Source organism: Microcebus murinus, chromosome 24, assembly GCF_040939455.1.
Source record: "Microcebus murinus isolate Inina chromosome 24, M.murinus_Inina_mat1.0, whole genome shotgun sequence".
In the NCBI taxonomy this organism is placed as follows: Eukaryota; Metazoa; Chordata; class Mammalia; order Primates; family Cheirogaleidae; genus Microcebus; species Microcebus murinus.
The window spans coordinates 26,453,590-26,471,821 of NC_134127.1; the positions used below are offsets into that span (position 1 = coordinate 26,453,590).

At 54.7% G+C, this 18,232-nt stretch overlaps 1 protein-coding gene across 1 annotated transcript; it reads left to right on the forward strand.

Annotated features, from left to right (window-relative positions):
- Window positions 1-349: 349 nt before the first annotated feature.
- On the forward strand, window positions 350-17,753 carry XKR5 (XK related 5). Its single transcript, XM_075997199.1, has 7 exons — window positions 350-718; window positions 3,293-3,476; window positions 5,697-5,881; window positions 6,782-6,991; window positions 8,446-8,615; window positions 12,933-13,044; window positions 15,155-17,753. Exons 1-7 carry the CDS (start codon window positions 661-663, stop codon window positions 16,282-16,284), a joined length of 2,049 nt encoding a protein of 682 aa, XP_075853314.1. The 5' UTR covers window positions 350-660; the 3' UTR covers window positions 16,285-17,753.
- The last annotated feature ends 479 nt before the right edge of the window (window positions 17,754-18,232 follow it).

The window sequence follows — 18,232 nt, forward strand, 5'->3', positions numbered from 1 at the left end:
TTCCTTGTTGTATTGGGAGTTGAGCCCAATCTACACACACACACACACACACACACACACACACAGCAAAACCCCACTAGCAGTGGTCCCTGCAGCTGCGGCCATGGTCCTGCAAGAAGTCTTCGTGACCGTTTTAACAAATATCAGAATAATTTTCCATACATTTCATACATTATTTCATACATTATTATATGCATTTCATGCATATATAAATATGCATCTCCCAAGAGAAGGTTTTTTTCTGGCCACGTAACGGCAAAATTTCAAAAACACCCAATTAAAGCTTCTAATCCAACTGCACACAGATAGATGCACACTCTGACTAGCGGTTGACCAGGCCTGTTTTCCGCCGCCCCAGAGGCGGGAACAGTTCCTGCCCATATTAGGGGCCCGACCTGAGCGGGACTCCCTCCCCCACACCACACCCCCTACCGCCCCAGGAGCCAGAGACACTGACCCTTTGGAAAGCTCCAGTTACGTCTCTTTTGCCAGCGATCTTCAGGCTCCATTCCCTGCGAGCAACTTGGATAAACCAGAACCGGACACGCGCGGCCGGCTCAGCCGCAATGCCCCCCGCCGTCGGGTCTCCGGCCGGAAGCCTCCCCGACGCGGGGCGCCTGCAGGGGAAGGGGCGGGCGCAGGCGGCGGCCGGCGCGGAGGATGCACGCGGGGCTTCTGGGGCTCTCGGCCCCGCTGCAGGCGGCCGAGCAGAGCGCGCGTGAGTGCGGCGCCGCCAGAGGCTGGACGCGGGCCGTCCACCCCCAACCCTCCCACCCCGCGCGCCCACCCAGTGTCCGGCGGATGCCCACGGATGCATGACCCTCGCGGATGCGTGACTTCCCCCCATCCCTGCACGATCCCTCGTGGATGCATGGCTCCCCCCAACGGGTGCACGATGCCACCGCGGATGCCCCACCCCTGCATGGTTCCCCAGCTGGTATGTGGCTTCCTCCACCCCTGCACGATCCCAGGAGGTGCATGGCTCCCCACTGCGAATGCACTACAACACCCGCCCCTCCCCCCCCGCGGAGCCAGGGTCGAGTACCCCGCCCCTCCCTCCAGGGAGTTCCTCCCTCCAGCGGGAGTGTTGCAAAGTGTCGTGGCTGCGGGATGCGCTGAATGCGGTTCTGGCTGCGCCCCTAGTCTCCCCCCCGCCCCTGGACGCCCAAGGGACTCCGCGGCTGGCAGGAGGGGTGGCGTGGCGGGAGCAGGGGCCAGGGATCCGCGCACACGCGGCCTCGGGGTTTAGGACGCGGCCGGCCCAGACGCAGCAAGATGGCCCCGCTGTTCGCGCCGTTGTCGTTTGAACCTGTAACTCTTTAGGTGCCGGAGCGGTGTCTCCGCCCACTTCCGCCGGGCTCCCTGGGGAGGGGCGTGTCTTCCTGGGCGGGGTCCCTGGGGAAGGAGAGAGGACCTTAATGAGGCTCCAATATCTAGATCCTCGAAATGCCCCGCGCGCTCCTCCGCACGCCCTCGGAGACCGGCGGGCGCCGGCCCGACCTTCACTCGTCGCTTGCACCCGCTGTGCCCAAGGCGCGCCGGCGAGCCGCGCACGGGGAGGAGCCGGCGTGACGTCGGTCCCAAAGCGTGGCCGGCTCCGGCGCTCCAGCCGGGAGGGGCTGAGTCTAGACAGGACCCCCGGGTGTCGAGGCACCCACCCCGGATGGTCGCGCAGATGCGTCCTCCCCTTCTCTCCCTGCCCAGGACGGCCCGGGCCCCAGCATCTCCTGCCCGGCAGGGCGGTGACTTCTCCGAAAGCTTTTTCCTCCCCGGAGACCCTGGTGGGTCAGGTGTGTCGCAGGACGCTCAGGGACGCTAGAGCGCTGGACAGAGCCTAGGGACCAAGAATGGGCTGCCTGAGCCCTGACCCCCTTTCCCCAGAGCTGCAGGGTTCGCAGGTGCTCCTCAGGGCGGCACAGCCTGTGCACATGAGTCCACTGACATCTCTGCTGGAAAACCCACCTAAGAGTCTTGGGACAGAGTGCCTATACCGCGTCTGCCAGCGCACCCGCCTGCGTTGTCACCGCATACAGTCCTCAGGAGTGGGTGGCACCACCACGGAATTGTTGGGGGCGGGGGGGGGGACTAAGTGAGTTTCCTCATGTGAAAGGCAGCCAAGGGGTGTCTGGTCTGAGCACTCTGGCAAGCCTGGGCGCTGTTTCAACTCGCACCTGTCTCCATTGCCTGCTGCTCTTCGGGCCCTGGGCTGGATAGAGCCCAGAGTCTTGCTGGCAGCGGGGACTTGGTTGGTGACTATTGTTTCGTTTTCATTTTAATGCTTTGGTCAGTCAGATGTGGTCACAAAAGGAGACTCAGGAGAGGCTCAGGAAAGCAGAGCCTGTCAGCCCCACAGGTCTCAGGACAGGAGGCAGGGCGCCACGCAGGGCCACACAGGAAAGACACTAGGGAGGTCAGGAGGCAGAAGGCAGGAAGGTAAGGCACGAGCCATTGCTGGGGTTTCCTCAGAAAGAGGCAGCACAGGGTGAATAGTTGAGAACTGGCCAGTTTTAATACCGTGTTTCTCCTAAAATAAGACCTATCCATAAAATAAGCCCTAGCAGGATTTCTAAGCATTTGCGCAATAGAAGCCCCACCCCGAAAATAAGCCCTAGTGCTGGGCGTGGCTACGCAGCCCATCTGCACAACCCATGCGTGTCGCTGCGGAGCGGGAAAGAAGACGAGCAGCCCTTCTCATCTGCCCCGTGAGAGCTCTACTGCTTCACACGAGAGATTGGAGCTAATGGTTCTAAAGGAAATAGAGTCACAAGAAATTCAGGATGGAATTCAGGATTTGTAGAGTGATGATGATGTTCCAGAAGAAGATGACTTAACTATATTTAAATAAATGTATATTGTTGTACCGTACTTAAAAAAGATAACACATCCCCTAAAAATAAACCCTAGGATGTCTTCTTGAGGAAAAATAAATATAAGACCCTGTCTTATTTGGGGGGAAACACGGTAATTCCAGCGGACTTTGGGCCGTAAGGGTGGTCCCCAGCTGCCCGACACCTGGTGGTGGGACGTGCAAGGCAGAGCCTCCTGGGGATGCCGGCCAGGGGCAGGAGGTGTGGCTGGGGTGGATTAGTTTGCACACTAAAGGTGTGCTCCTGCTGGGCCCTTTGCTACCTTAAAGAATTAGCTAGCCCTGGGAGGTGCAGCGTCTCCCCAGCCAGGAAGGTTTTTAAGATGTCAAAAACATCGGACATACAGAAAATTTAAAAACGTTTACAGAGCAGTTACCCAGTCTCACACCATCCTTCCAATAACCAGCTCGCCACTCTCTCCCTAGGCGTCTACGCAGTGGTTTACTGCTTCACCACAGGACGGCTGCTGTGGGGGTGGCTGGCACTTTCTCTCTTCCTGCCCGGCTTCCTGGTGCAGGGCCTGAGCTACCTGTGGTTCCGGGCAGATGGGCGTCCAGGGCGCTGCTCGCTGCTGCTGCTGCACCTCCTGCAGCTTGGCGTCTGGAGGCGGTAAGGACAGCGGCCTCCTTTCACCTCAGGAGCATGAGAGCGTGTGTGGGCTGGGAGGGTCTTCTGCCCCTGGGAGGTCCATCCTCAAGGTCCTGAAAGTTCGGGACTGGAAGAAGGTTCTCAGACCCCCTCTCTGATATTGGCATCCCTTTATCCAGCCTGCGCTTCCTTGAGAATCTCTTAACCAGGGGGCTTTTTCTGGATGCAGCTGTGACCTTACAAAACCTTTTTCTTCAGTCCAATTCTGATTTACTATTTCCATTCATTGGTCCAGCCTTTAGTGCCACTTGCTTAAGGCAGTTCCAGTTACACACCTGCTCGCTGCTGCACCTCCTGCTACAGACTGGACACTGAAGCCAGCCAGGTGACATTTGTGTCAGGCTTTTGTTGCAAGAAGGAATCATTTGGAAGCCAGGGCACAGTTCTTTTCCATAAAGAAGCATTCAGGGATGGGTCTGGGGCCTGGCAGGCTGACCTATGGTCCCCAGGCCACCTCTGCAGGTGAGGGCTCATTTTCACTTGGAGTATCTGGACACAGGAAGCTGTCAGAAGAGACGTGGCAGTGAGTTGACACCAACGGCACATTTCAGCTCTGAGCAACATCATGACCCCTTAGGGTTGATAGGAATTTTTTAAAGGGAGAAAAATTTGGGGATCAGATCAATGAAGCCCTGCAGCTCCAGTGGTTATTAAATCGTAGACCCCCGCGGTTTGGAAGACTGTTAGAGGAGTCGTTGCCAGACGCTGCTCTGTGTTCTGGGGTTTATGCCTTCATGATACTTGCAAGGCTTTCTCTGGAGGTGCTGAAATGAGCCTGAGGTCTGAGCCCCATGAGGAGAATCTCAGAATCTCAGAGTAGCATCTCTTCTGAAAAAAGACCAAGCAATCACTTCCAGGCTCCCTGGGCCCCCAGAGTTGGAGCCTGAATCTCCAACGGCAGCAAAGTCACATGCAGCTGCAGCCATTTTGCCGAAACTGGGACTCTGTGTGCAAGCAGTGCCCTTCCTCTGAAAAGACAGGACCCCGGCTACCGGGGAGACAGCAGAGAAGGGTCTTGTCGTCGGACTTGTAGGATTAGAGGCCCCCCTGCGTGCGAGCTGCCATTTCCGTTCCCTGCCCTGGTCACCCAGTCCTGTTGTAAGTCTGTAAAAGCTGTGGCTTTGACTACAGCAGTCAGAAAGTAGGAGACCTGGAGGACAGACAGCCCATTGAAAAAGTGAGTCGGCTACCGCAAGCAAACGTTCGGGAGCTCAAAAAGAGAGGTGAGCCAGTAACTTGGAGGAGCTTCCTGAGGAACCGTCAGATAAATCTGCCTTCTGAGACTCTGTAGGGACGTCCCCGCCCCATGTAATCCCTCCTTGCCTTCCCCAGGTGTTCACAGTGGAAGTACAGGTTTGTCTTCCCCATGAGCTCGAGAAACTTCTTCGGTGATGCCGTGATTCCTATATTCCGTGATTCGTATATTTAAAAACTAATTGGAATAATCTGATATATATTAAAGAACTAATAGGGATAAGTGGAGAGAGACATGGAAATTAGAAATTGGTAAAAACTAGTCATGTATCTGTTCTTATTTTCAGTAAAAAGTTAAGGTGACTAAAAAAATACACATAATTTTAAAAGACAGAAAAAAAGAGAAGTGAGAAGAGCCAGGGAAAGGGACAAAATGTCAGAAAACAGGATAAAGCCAGAATGTACAATTATTAGGGATGGGCCACAAATTTGGCTTTAAGCTTTATTACAGCTTTATGCAAGCATAAGAAGCCACATGGTTTGCAATGTTGTTGAGATTAAAAATAACCCAAAAAGCCAGAAATCTACTTACTTAGAGGAAAGCTTTGAAATTTAAAATAGAAAGCAATGGATCTATTCTTCATTCTGAAACCAGCACATTTGGTTCTCAAACACACACACACACACACACACACACACACACACACAAACCCCCGCTGTGTAGGGTCATGTTTTTGAGCAAATCCAGTTTTGCAAATTGCAGTTTGGCAGTATCGCCTCTAGGGGGAGCCAAAACAACTGCGTTTTGCACAATCCTGACTTTCCATCGAATGGATCCCACAGAGTGATTTCTCAGCCACATGCAACAGCCTAACTGGGGACTCTGGGTGACTCTAGTGAAGACATGGGGTCTTTAGAGTGCTGCATGTCTCTAACAGAAAGGGTGCCGTAGTCTGGCTCCATGTCACGGTGCCCTTTGCTCTTTAGCCACTGGGAGGCTGCTCGGACCGCACTGTGGAAGGACCGGGAGGCTCCACATCTGGACCAGCTGTGGCTGCAGGAGGCCGACCTGTCGGCCCTCCGCCTCCTGGAGGCCCTGCTGCAGACCGGGCCCCACCTGCTGCTGCAGACATACATCTTCCTAGCCTCAGACTTCACAGACATCGTGCCTGGTGAGTCGCCGCAGAGCACAGACTGTCTGAGGTTCTGAAGTCAAGCCATAAGACAGAAATTGTCCATGATCAAAATTACTCTGAAAACCCCTTGGGAAGACGGCATCTCAGTAAAATCAGTGCATCTGTTCCTCCTGTATCTTCAGTCCCTAGGACGGCTCTTCGTTCTACCCCGAGAGCCGCATGGAAACAGAGCAACTCAGGCCCCAGCAAATGTGTGTTTCCTGCTCCCACTCTCCCGGGTGGGCGTCCACATTCTTATTCTCTCTCTTTCTCTCCGTTGCTTCTTGCTCCCCTCCCGTCCCTCCCGCTCCCTCCCTTCCTTTCTCGCCTCTGCCCTCTTTGCTGGCTGTCCACAGTTGTATATGCTGCAGTTAAATGCCTAAAATACGGGACTGGACAATCCTCCCACCTACCTTTATCAAAGGGCCTGGCTCCCTCTGCTGTTCTGTTTTTAGTTCTGTTATTAAACCTTCTTCATAAGGATCAAACAGCGAAGTATTTAACACATTTCGGATGGGACACCGTTCAGAGTCCTGTAGGGTGTGCTTGGTTATAAACAGAGCTTGGAGCAGAGGGCTTAGAGGACCAGGGGCTGGGACACTTTTCTTAAAGGGCACAGAAAGGAAGAGCCCAGGCCATTTGCTGGGCAAGAGCGTGGTCCGGGTGCATCCTGCAGTGAAATTCCCGGCGTATCTTCCTCCTTCCTGCACACAACAGACGTGCATTCATACCCAGAGCCCTGATGTCGCCACCAGTCAGGATGCTTGGTTAGTGAGAGGTGGAGCAGGTTTTAATAGGAGGTTACATGACCCACTACAGTGCCACGAATGACTCTTCATGTGGTGCCATTGCTTTGCAACCTTCAGCACATACCGTGTCTTTCCGCTTCCCTTACAGGGGTGAGTGCCCTGCTCTCCTGGTCCTCTCTGTCCTGGGCCCTGGTGTTCTATGCTCGTGTCACGGACTTCATGAAGCCGGGCCCCCTGGCCACGCCATGGGCTGCGCTCTTGTGCCAGCAGCTCTGGAGGATGGGCATGCTGGGGTCCCGCGTGCTGAGCTTGGTGCTGTTCTGCAAGGCTCACCACGTGTGGGTTCTGGTTGTTGGAGGTAAGCTGAGTGAGCTGATGATGTGGGCATTTATTACTGCAAAACAAACCACCCCAGAGCCGAATGCCTTAAACATAATCATGTGTGATCATCTACCCAATTCAGGGGGCCCACTGGGCTCTGCTGGGTGGTTCTTGCTCAGGGTCTCCAAGGTTGCACTCAGGTAGCAGGTGTCCAGATTCACGAGGAGGCTTGACGGGGCTGGATGTACAGATGGTGCCTTCTCTCTCATGAGGGGCGCCTCGTGGTCCTCCCATGGCAGCGTAGCCTGGGCTCGTACTTAGAAGCTGATAATTCCACAAGAGAAGAAGTAGAATCTGCCAGTCTTAAAAAATAGGCCCAGAACTGCTTCTGTGTATTCTGCTGGCCAAAACAGTCTCGGCCAGCCCAGATTCAAGAGCATGGTGGAGCAGACTCCGTCCGGCTCCCAAGTAGTAAGTGTCCAGGGCGAGAAGGCTTACGTGCTGCTCTCTTGGAAATACGCTGCCGTACACGTCCCAGCCCTCAAAGTCCCAGCTAACCCTGGAGCATGGGATTGCCCCGAAGACCGTTCTGTGCCATAGGCTGAAATCTTTTCTGTAGCAAAGCTGTCACTCAAATGGGAGGGAGGTACAGGGTCCCACCTGCCCTTACGCAATATATAATATACAGTATATAGTGATCCTGCTCATAGCCTCCAAAAGTGCACCATTTCCTGTGAATGCTGAATCGTGGACGTCTTCTCTGTTCCAAATAGGACAGCTCCCCTGGACCCCAGCCCTCCCCCTCCCCCAGTCTAGCTGCACACAGATACTTGCGGTGATGACAGGAAGTCTGTCTGGCCATTCATGCTCCCTGAATAGGGCCTGTGTGTTCCTGCCAAGGAAAACTATCTTCTCTGTCACCAGTGAACATACTTTGCAAGAAGAAACAGTGTACTCTTGTTTTAAGAGAACTGGAGACACTGGGAAATATTTGGCCCGTGGGCCTAAGAGCAGACATTAAATCTAGTTATTGGCAGAAAAGAGAATTTTTTTAAAAATTATACTCCTAAAGAGAGATTAGCTATTTTTTTCTCCTTTTTTCTAAAATTCAGCTTGAATTCCAGAATATTATTTATTTTAAAAAACAGTGGACAGTTTTATAACTGCCTCCTTAAACACTTTCTGAAACCAAAAGGGCGTAAGTCTGTAATATGAGTATTTGCTCAGCGTTGCTGAATCTGGTCTTTGTTCTCTCCCATCTTCACATGAGGCCAAATGCCCTTTATAAGGATCAGATGGGATAATTCGTGCAAACATAAACTAGGTGGCCTTTCTGTGCCACCCGAATCTCTTCGGGGTTTTGACGGCTCTCCTTGGATGCTGAGCAGGATGTGGCTGGAGCAGAGAACAGAGCATCTGGCCCTGGTCTCTGTGTCCTTGCCTCGCCCCACGAGTGTCTCCACGGGGACCCTGACCTCTGCCTCTCTTCAGGTGCCCACTGGCTGGGGATGACCTTCTGGCTCGTGGCCCAGCAGAGTGACATCGTCGATGGCACCTGCCACTGGAGGCTGTTCAACCTGCTCGTGGGGGCTGTGTACATCCTCTGCTACCTGAACCTCTGGGACAGCCCTTCCAGAAACAGGATGGTCACCTTCTACCTGGCAAGTGGCATTGGCCGTTCTCTTTAATCCTGACTTTTACGGCATACATAGCATGTAGTGTATGTGCATGTGAGTGCGTGTGCACACGTGCATGTGCATGTGTGTATGCATGTTTGTGTGCAATCGTCCATGTGCGTGCGTGCATTGTGTGTGCGTGCGTGCATTGTATGTACGTGTGCATGTATGTGCGTGTGCATGTGCATGCATACCTAGAAAAGAAGGAATAGCCTAGTTTTAGAAAAAAAATTCTAAAAGGAATTACAAGCCCTGAGCAGAGATGACGGGCTTTGAGAACAGGAACCTGACATCAGCTGTCGCCACACCGTGGCTGGCAGCGTGTGGTGTGTTTGGTGCCGTCATCTCTGCGTCAGCTCATCACAGCTCCCCTGAGTCATGTCACACACCAGTGTCCTCGCTGGTCACCTCAGTTCTCGTTCGGTGTATTCCCGAGGCCCAGGCGTGGTCCTGGATGGTGTGAGAAGCGTGAAAGGCGGCCTAGGGCCTGTCTTCAGGTCCAGGCCTGTCTTCTAGTCCAGCAGAGGAGATTTCTATGCATTTAAAAAAAATTTTTTAGTATTTGGTAAGTATAAGTACCCAAATAACTAAAAAATAAGGCAGAACGTGGGTTGATGCCAGGAGAGAGAGACGTCTGGGGCTCAGGAGCACCTGCCACGCCACTGCCCGGCAAGGTGGCCCGAGACGTGTCCAGTCGGAGAGTATGAGTTGAGCCAACTGTGACGAGCAAATGGGAGAAAACACAGCCGGGTGGGGCAGGGGCCGGGTTTTGGAGTCAGTCGACCTCACCCCAGACCCTAGCTGTGCCGACTGCTGCTACTGACTGACTCTGGCCCAGGATTTAAACTCTCTAAACCTATTTACTCATCGGCACATTAAGAATATGCTGTCTACGTCTCGGTGTTCCTGCAAAAATTAAACAAGATCCACCTGCTCTTCAGGGAGATCTAGTGGAGACCAGATAAAGTAATACACGCAGGTGGCCGGCACAGAATAGCCCCACACGGTGGCCACGATTGAGGTGACAGATGAGGAGACTTTCCAGGGCAGGAGGCTCCCGGGGTGGAGACAGGCAGGGACGCAGCTCTGGGACAGGGACAGGGACAGTGGAGAGTCCTGGCCACCTGCCGCTTTCAGGACCCATGCAGCTAGCTGACCCATGGGCTGCGGAGCCAGGCAGGCCTCACAGGACACATGAAAACCGAGAATAACAACACACCTGTCACTGTGGGGGGGAGAGGTTCGCGCATGACAGGTCCCAGCCACGTGACCACCCGTAAACAAAATGGAGCATGGATTTTCTCGTCCATTTGCAGAGGCAGTTTATTCCTGTGTGGGCCCCACCTGCCCACGCCCATGTGAGCAGGAGCTCAGGAGGAGGTTGATGACCCCACTGCCTCGCGTTGGTCACATTGTGGGGGACACGCGAGGACACCACCCCCCACTCGGGACCCGCCAGATGCCTGAGTCCCCTGAGCCGTGCCTGTGGTGCGTCCGAAAGCACTGCCTTCCGCTGCGGGACCCCGGGGCAGGCCCCGCCACAGCCCTTGGGACAGCAGCATGCACGGGAAGAGGCTGAAGGGTCCCAGGCCCCATGGGGGTCCCAGAAAAAGCAGCCCCAGGTGCACGTCTGGAAGCCCCAGCCCCAGGCCAGCCAAGCCTCACCCACCTGCCCTGGACCCACGGCCGCAAGTGGGAGCACCCCACCCCACACACCTGCGAGTGAGAATGTGAGGTTGGGACTGGCCTCCCAGAAGCATGTGGAAACCCCTATTCTCTACAAACAGTTGCGCCCAGATTTGCAGCGAACGGTAATGAGTGAGGGGAAGGCCGGCCGCCCGGGCCGCCCCTTGCCTGGGCACTGTCATTGCTGCGCCCCACTTGGGAGGCAGGCCCTGCTTGTGTCTCCTCCCCACGCACGTGGGAGCCATGGCTAGAAAGTCACAGAGCACAGGCTTCACATGAAATCCTGACAGCGTCACCAGGTAGCTGGGGGTCCCTCAGGGGCCTTTGTTTGCATGTTTGTGAGGGGATGACCCTGATATCCAGCTCTCGGTGGCAGTGTGAGGATCACTTGTCTGTTTGTTCACTCATTCCCTTCGTGGTTTCAGGGAGGTTTGACACAACTTAAAGCAGGTGTCTTCAAACTTTTTAAACAGGGTCCAGTTCACTGTCCCTCAGACCGTTGGAGAGCGCGCACTGTGGGCCCGGGACGGGTCAGCTGCTAAGCAGGACAGGCAGTGGCGGCAAAAACACTGGGAGGGCCGGATAAATGACCTTGGCGGCCCGTATGTGGCCCGTGGGCCGTAGTTTGAGGACGCCTGATCTAAAGGAAAGCAAAGATGAAAACAGCAGTGAGAGCTGCGCAGGGCCGGAAAGGGAGACGAGAAAAGTGTAGGAGAGAGACCCCAACCCCGGCCTCCCGGGGGGCCACGGATCTGGCCTCAGACTTGCTGGCAGTGTCCAAAGGACTCTGGTGGCCCCGGAGGACCCAGCGCTCAGGTGCGTGGGACCTTGGCAGACGGAGCCCCACCCCTCTGCCCTCTGCACCTGCCCATTTAGCGATTACTCAGTGTCCCCAAGCCGCTCCCGCCGGGAGAAGGTGTGAGGCCGGGCGAGGGGACATCTCTGTTGCGTCTTCAGTGTGACAGACTCTCGTGAACACAGGGCTGGGGGGACCCCCGTTAGAGGGGAGGTGGCACGGCCAGGTGGCACGGCTGACGGTGACGTTGCCAAGGCCAGCCCCAGGCCTTCCATCTTCCAGTCCAGGCCTCTCCCCAAGGCACCTCAACAAGGGCCCGGAGTTGGGGTGGGGGGCTGCCCGCCTTGTCCCCTCATCAGACTCTCCACCCACTGACGGGCGTTTGTGTCCCTGGTGAGCTGTGCCCCAACAGGAAGTGACTTCTTTTGGGTGCAGTATATTCTGTTGGCAGAGAAAGAGTTAATGCCACTCTAGTCTTTTCTGTTTCATTTTGTTTTTTAGCTCCAGGAGGGAATCCCCCTTCTGAGGTGTGTTGGCTAGTGTCCTAGAATAGGTCTGAGTTTTAAGAGTTCAATGGCTTTGCTCAAGGAATGAAAATATTAATTTGTCCGCAGGCCAGAGCAGTGACCTCTGGTGTCATTCTTTGATTCACTCAACAAACACAAGAAGCTTTTTTTCCCCCCTGTGGTTCTGTGCAGGGACTTGTCTCTCTCTTCCTCTGGCTTCCCTATTGGCATCTTCGCATCTTGGGGACAATAATAAAATTGTAAGGAACAGCTGACACTTTGGCAGGATAGATAGGCAAAAGGTGCTGGGGTCAGGACAGACGTAAGAATTTGAACCCACAGACCCAGACAGCCGGCAGGATGTAGTTGGCTGTGGAGTAGAGATTCCAGGGTCTCTGTGTGGAGCTCCCAGGCGATGCCACTTGGTACAGAAATGCGCAGAAAGGCAGAGGGATGTGGGGAGTTCTTAGGACTACCAGGCAGCTTCTCGTAAGTTTATACTTCGCTCCTTATTTGAATCATCCAGAGTTAAAAATGAAGCCAAGGAATTGCCATGGCAAATCTTTTGGAGACTTTTAGCAATCAGTATTATATAATTTATGTTTTATTTTTTAATGTCTCATACATAGTATTTAAATACATCTTTGAGTTGTGTCAACTTGATTTACTTATTTTAGTAAAGAAATATATTTTTATACTTAAACGTTGGAAAGCAGAGTTATATTAGTAAAAGCCGGCCCAGGTGTTGTGCATAGCCTTCTAGGAGAGCCACGGGTGTGGCGCCTCCCTGCTGCCACCTGGTGGCCGTACGGCAGATTTGCCTGCAGAGAGGCAAATACTTGGAAAACAAGTATTCTAAAGTTGTTATAAAAGTTTGTGACTCCAGCTTCCTTGCATTCAGTGGCACCATGAGCTCTGCAGAGACTTTTAGTGGTGATGTTATAACACTAACACGTGCCAGCAGTTAGCATGAGTAGCATGAGACGAAGTAGGAAAAAAGTAGGAACTAAGGTGTCTTCTCCCAGCCCAGCCTGGCTGGCCAGAGGAAGCAGGGAGAGGGGGACCTTACCTGTCCTGGGCATTTGTGATTCTGCAGACAGTTTAATGAACTGAGAACAGGGAGACTCTCTCTTTGCCAGAGATGCTCTCACTGGGACCACGGCCCCACTTCTGGGAGGGCCCCACCAGCCTGGGTGCCCCGGTGGCCTCCAAGGACAGAGGGGGCCATAAGGGATGGCCTCAGACTCACAGGATGGGGAGCCTCTGTGGCCGCATGCACCTGTCCAGGTGTGGTGACTCCCCTCTGTCCCACAGGTGATGCTGCTGGAGAATGTCATCCTTCTGCTGCTGGCCACAGACTTTCTCCAGGGTGCATCGTGGACCAGCCTGTGCACCATGGCGGGAGTCCTGTCTGGCTTTCTCATTGGTAAGATCCAGTGTTGCCTTATCTGTGTCGATCTCCCTAGTCTATTTTCTTACTCCAAGGGCAGGAAACCAAACTCAGATGGGTGAGCTGGAGATCGAGGGACGGAGCTCGATACGCAATGGGCGGCGAGGCCAACCCACCAGGCATGAGCCACTGAGCTCTGGTGTGGCTGCCTTGCTCAGCTGTGCTCGGAACCTCAAGAGGGCTGTCCTCTTCTGCCCACAATGTCTTGTGCACAGGGACCCCTCCCTGGAGCTCCCTGCAGGGTCCAGGACATGACTTCCCGCTCCCCCCGCCTCAGGGAGCTCTCACGTCTCCCTGACACGGCACCCGTGCTACACGTTCACTTGCACCCTGGGAGGTGGGCCCTGTCATATCCCAGTTTAGAGTTGAGGCCCATGAGGCATGGAGGAGGTTAAGTCTGCAAAAGACCAGTTTGTGGGTGGCAGAGCCGAGATTCAAACCCAGCTTACACGTGGGCGTCAGCGCAGCACCCGGCAGCTCTAGGTGACCACTACATTTTATGAGTGGATGACACCAAGGTCTGTGCCATGCCCACGGTGCTGGCCCTGCCTCCCGGACCCGTGTGAGTTCAGCACAGCATTCCTCTCCTGCACTCGAAACATAAAAATAAAAAGTGCTGAAGCCAGCAGCTCTCCAAGCACAGCGGGCTTCATGCCACCTTCTTCCCCAGGCCTGTGGTGGGACCATCCAGGCCAGCCCTGCAAGTCTCAGGCGATGCCTGAACCATCCCTACAAAGTGGCACGTCCTGGAAGCCGCCACACCAGTTTCCCGCCCAGTTTCGCTCCTGCACAGTGTCGTCACTCTCAGCATGACCCACCCATCCAGGAGGATGGTGACGGTGTGCCGCTGCGGGCGGGTGACCCGCAGGCTGGAGCCAGCCTCTCCTGGCGCGCCCTGGCCCCAGGTGAGCCTGGGAATCCTCAGCAGATCACACACCAATTATAGTCCTAGGACCTCCTGCTCTTATTGAGCGCTTACTGCATGCTAGCCTGGGGCTACAACCTGCAAAGGACAGGCCTCTGGGGAAGTCTGTCTCCACTGAATACCTACTTGGGCTTCTGTCGTGGGAGTCTTGGTTCGTCTTTCCTGCCCTGGGGCGGCTCATTGCATAAGAAGGGTGACACTATGTCCCTCACTGGGCAGTGGTGAGATTCGAAACTGTGCAGAAGCTGTTCGAGCAGGGCCTGCTGCAGAGGCAGCACTGAACACACAGGCCTGGAAGGTTCTGGGCTTCAGCCCGGCCAGGTACCTTCCAGGCCTCTCTACCCCACCCCAACCCCCGACACCGGAGCGGAGCCGCGGAGGTCGCCCTTCCCCGTCCCTCTAGCACCATCACACCATGGTCCCCTGGCCCCCGCGGATATTATTTCAGGATTTGTGCCGTCTCTAATGAGCACCCTGAAACCAGGCACTTTCTCCAGTGCAACAGGAAACTGGAAATAACGTGGGAGGCTTACTGGAATGCTCTGCAAAAGAAATCATTGCAGCAGTCAACACTTCTGATCAAAATACACGGACAACAATGGGATTAAGATGTTTATGCACAAAGGAAGTGGTGTTGTTGTTGTTCATGGAAATGCCTTGATACGGTTTTTGATAAGAACGATTAACCTCTGCTTGGGGCTTGCTTGTTTTCGAGGTTATTTTTTACCTCCTCCCCCACCCCCAGCTTTGGAGCTGTCAGCCAGTGTGTTGACGGCTGAACCCCGAGTGTTTGGTTCAGCGGCTGGAAGCAGAATTTACATTTCTATTACGCCTGCGCACGCACACGCAAGCGCACACACATGCAAGCGCGTCTAGAGCGCCCGATTGGAGCTGCTCTCAAAGAGGAAGGCGTAGAACCAACGGGATTGGAGCTTTGTTGTCACCTGTTCAGGTTTAGGAAGGTTTGGCAGTTTATAGAAGCTGGAGCCTGATTAAATTCTCCCCGAATATCCAGTTCTGAGCATCCAACAGGAGGCCTCATTGGTTTCCCAAATTATGTTGTTCCCCTCAAAAGACTCGGACTGCAACTCTGCAAACGCCGGGGAGGACGCAGGACGGCACAGAGCATAACCTTGCGCTCTCTTTTGTTTTCTTCCTCAGGCAGCGTGGCGCTGCTCGTGCATTACAGTCTGCTCCACCCAAAATCCGCGGCCATCCGGCAGGGCCTCCTGCGGACATCCTGTGGCTCTGCAGGGGGTGACACGGCAGAGAGAGGATCTTCTCCCCAGGCCACAGCTCCGGCAGCGGGGAGAGCCGGGAGCTCCGTCTTGTGCCAAGGGGAAGGTTATGAGCCAACACCGCTGGGGACGCCCCCCAGCCCACAGCCGGGCTCCCCAGGGGCCGGGTTGCGGAGCCACGTCGCCGGGGAGGACTCTTTCCTGAGTCACCACCACTGGCTGTTGGTAAAACTTGCCCTGAAAACAGGAAACGTGTCCAAGATCAACGCAGCCTTTGGAGAGGACAGTCCCGGCTGCTCCTGGGGGCTCAGTCAACACCACAGTGTGCAGAGGAAGCCCCTGTCTTCCCAGCTGGTGCCCCCATCCTCGCCCCGTGACCCCCCAACCTCAGAGAAAGGCTCTGAGTTTGAAGGTGTCCCTAAAGCAGACCCTGACCCTTTGGAAAGCTCAAGTTATGTCTCTTTTGCCAGCGATCTTCAGGACAAAGTGCCTCTTGAGAGGCCGTCAGCTGCACGGGGAGAGGGCAGCCCGGAGGAGGGGTCCACAGCTGTCCCTGCGGCACAGGGGCCGGGAGCCGGGGGGCAGCCATGGGTGGAAGAAGGGCAGGAGGGCTCCACGTTGTACTTCAGTGCCACGGCGGAAGGGGCCAGGTCCCCACACAGAGAAGGCGAGCCAGCTGTTCCGCAGAGGGCCCACTCGGGGAGGAGATTGGGGAAGGACAGCCCTGCCCCACCTGCCTGGCCTCAGCCTGTCACTAAGCCCTTTCCCGTCACCATGGCTGACATCAGCCCCATCCTAGGCCCAGGCCGGGGTGGAGGCTCCTGCCCCAGCGCAGACCCCACTAGGCAAGCCCTGGGCAGCCCAGAGCATGGGGAGAGTCGGGGGCCCACAGGGGACTTGAACCGCCATGCCACTGCGGGCCTGCGGATGCCACTGCCAAGGACGAGACCTGCAGAGGGGCCCTGCCTCACGTCCACCCCTGAGTCCGAGTCCCTACAGAGCGGCTGCAGCTGCAGAGAAAAGACGGAACAAGACTCTAGTTTTTTCATCTGACTGGTCATGTGGGATAAGACGACGAATCATGCTGGTCGCTGGGTCTGGTGACAAGAGGAATCCCACCTCCGCCCTCGGCCACATCCCTTTCTCCTCTGGTCTCCACCTGCGCACCTGGAAATAGGGGGGATCGGGTGATCTTCAGGGTCCCTGTGAACACCGCAGGCGGCAGACACGCAGAGGGGAGACTCGAGCACAGTGGGGAGGGAGAAGGCTTCTGTCAGAGTCACCTGCTCCTATGGACTATGATGACTCCTATTGTGTCTTTTTGCCGTGGCTTCTAGGAAACTCAAAAGTAAAACCCAGACTCCATTTTATCCTGGGTTCTTGTTACAATTTGCTTTTCCCAACAGTAAGTGGATATTAATCTCTTTTTTTAAAGAAAGGCATTCTAACTGTGTGATTTTATGAAATCTCATCATAAGATAATGTGACTTCTTTCTGGAAGTGTCTGAGAACCGTATGCTGGTAATCCTCAACAGAACTGAAAATGCAGGGGCCATTCTGAGGGCCCTGTCTCTCCTCAGCAGAGCCTACAGGACACTCTCCTGTCCCGTGCACAGCTCTCCTTGCAGCCACTAGCCAGCACTCTTCGCCAGCCCCCAATGCCTCCATGCACCCCGCTTTCTTCATGTGCAAACTTCATGCCCTCCTCCCTGCCATGTAAGATACTGCCCGTGGTTTGAGCTCATCCAGCGAAGGGAAGCAAACGTCCCATTGCCCTTGCACTCTCCCTTTCTGACTCTTCCTCTTCGAAGTGCACTTTGTGGATAGGTACTTCTTTCCGCCTTCCTTCGTAGCTGGTTAAGGAAGTCCAATCACAGACCGCCAAAAAGAAAGGCACTCAGAGGGCTGGGTACCGTTTGAGGGTGGGTAGTTTTCATCCTCTCCAAACACCTTGGGGTTCAGGGACAACATTAGAGCCCTAAAGAGGAAGCGCGGGGTAACTTAGCACAGCCTCGCACTTGAAGGGCGTGTGCAAACATCTCAGACTGTCAGCCTCCTCGCTGCCGGCCCCGCGGGCCAATCAGAGACAGCACACAGGTAGCCGAGAACTTCTGGTACAGCAGCGAAATAGAAACTCGCGAGTTTGTTAACAGAACAAACCTGTTCACAGTTACATTCACTGTACTATCAGAACATCTCAGTTTCCCCTCCTCTCAGTGTCTCAGCCCCAGGTAAGGACTCGGGCCTCTTCCCCGAATCCTAACCGACCTCTCCTCTCCACCTGTCCCTCAAGACCCTACTGGAGCATCACCTCCTGGGCACCTTTCTGAGGCTCCCCCCTCGCCCGCTGCCCCAGCTATATCCTCTGTCCTTGGCCCTCTGGTGACCTCTTCCTAAACCAGAAGCCCCACTCCCCTGAAGGCTAATTCAGGGGTTCCCCCTTAACTCTGAGCCCTGTGACTCCAAGGCCCAGCAGAGTGACTGGCACAAAGTCAGCGCCAGGACGTTACAGGATGCATTAACTAATCTGTGACTGTTGGTCACGAGTGCGGTCGGGGGGCATCTCCTGGTAAGGAAGTATTTTGCCACTGGGGGGAATGGGAACGGAGGGGATGTCAGGAATTTGCTCATTCTTGTCAAACTTTCTAGCCTTTGAACAGGCTAGAAAGCTAGATGTCTTCTCCATTCACTGATTCATTCAGCAAGGCATACCGAGCACAGCAGGCACTGAGTATACAAAAAATCAAGGTGCGCGCTTGCCGTCCAGGGCTCAGACCATCGTGGGCCTCTCCAATGGCCTGTTCATTTCACACGTCCAGAAAATGTGTCACCAGGTGGTGAAAAGAATCAGAAAATATATCTTTGTTTATAAATAAAATATAGACATATATACAAATATAAAATATATGCAAAATATATTTATATTTGTTAAAGACTAAGAAATGGACACAATTCAAGAATGCTGGTCCCTCAGATCACAAAGCCACACCGGAGAAAATGT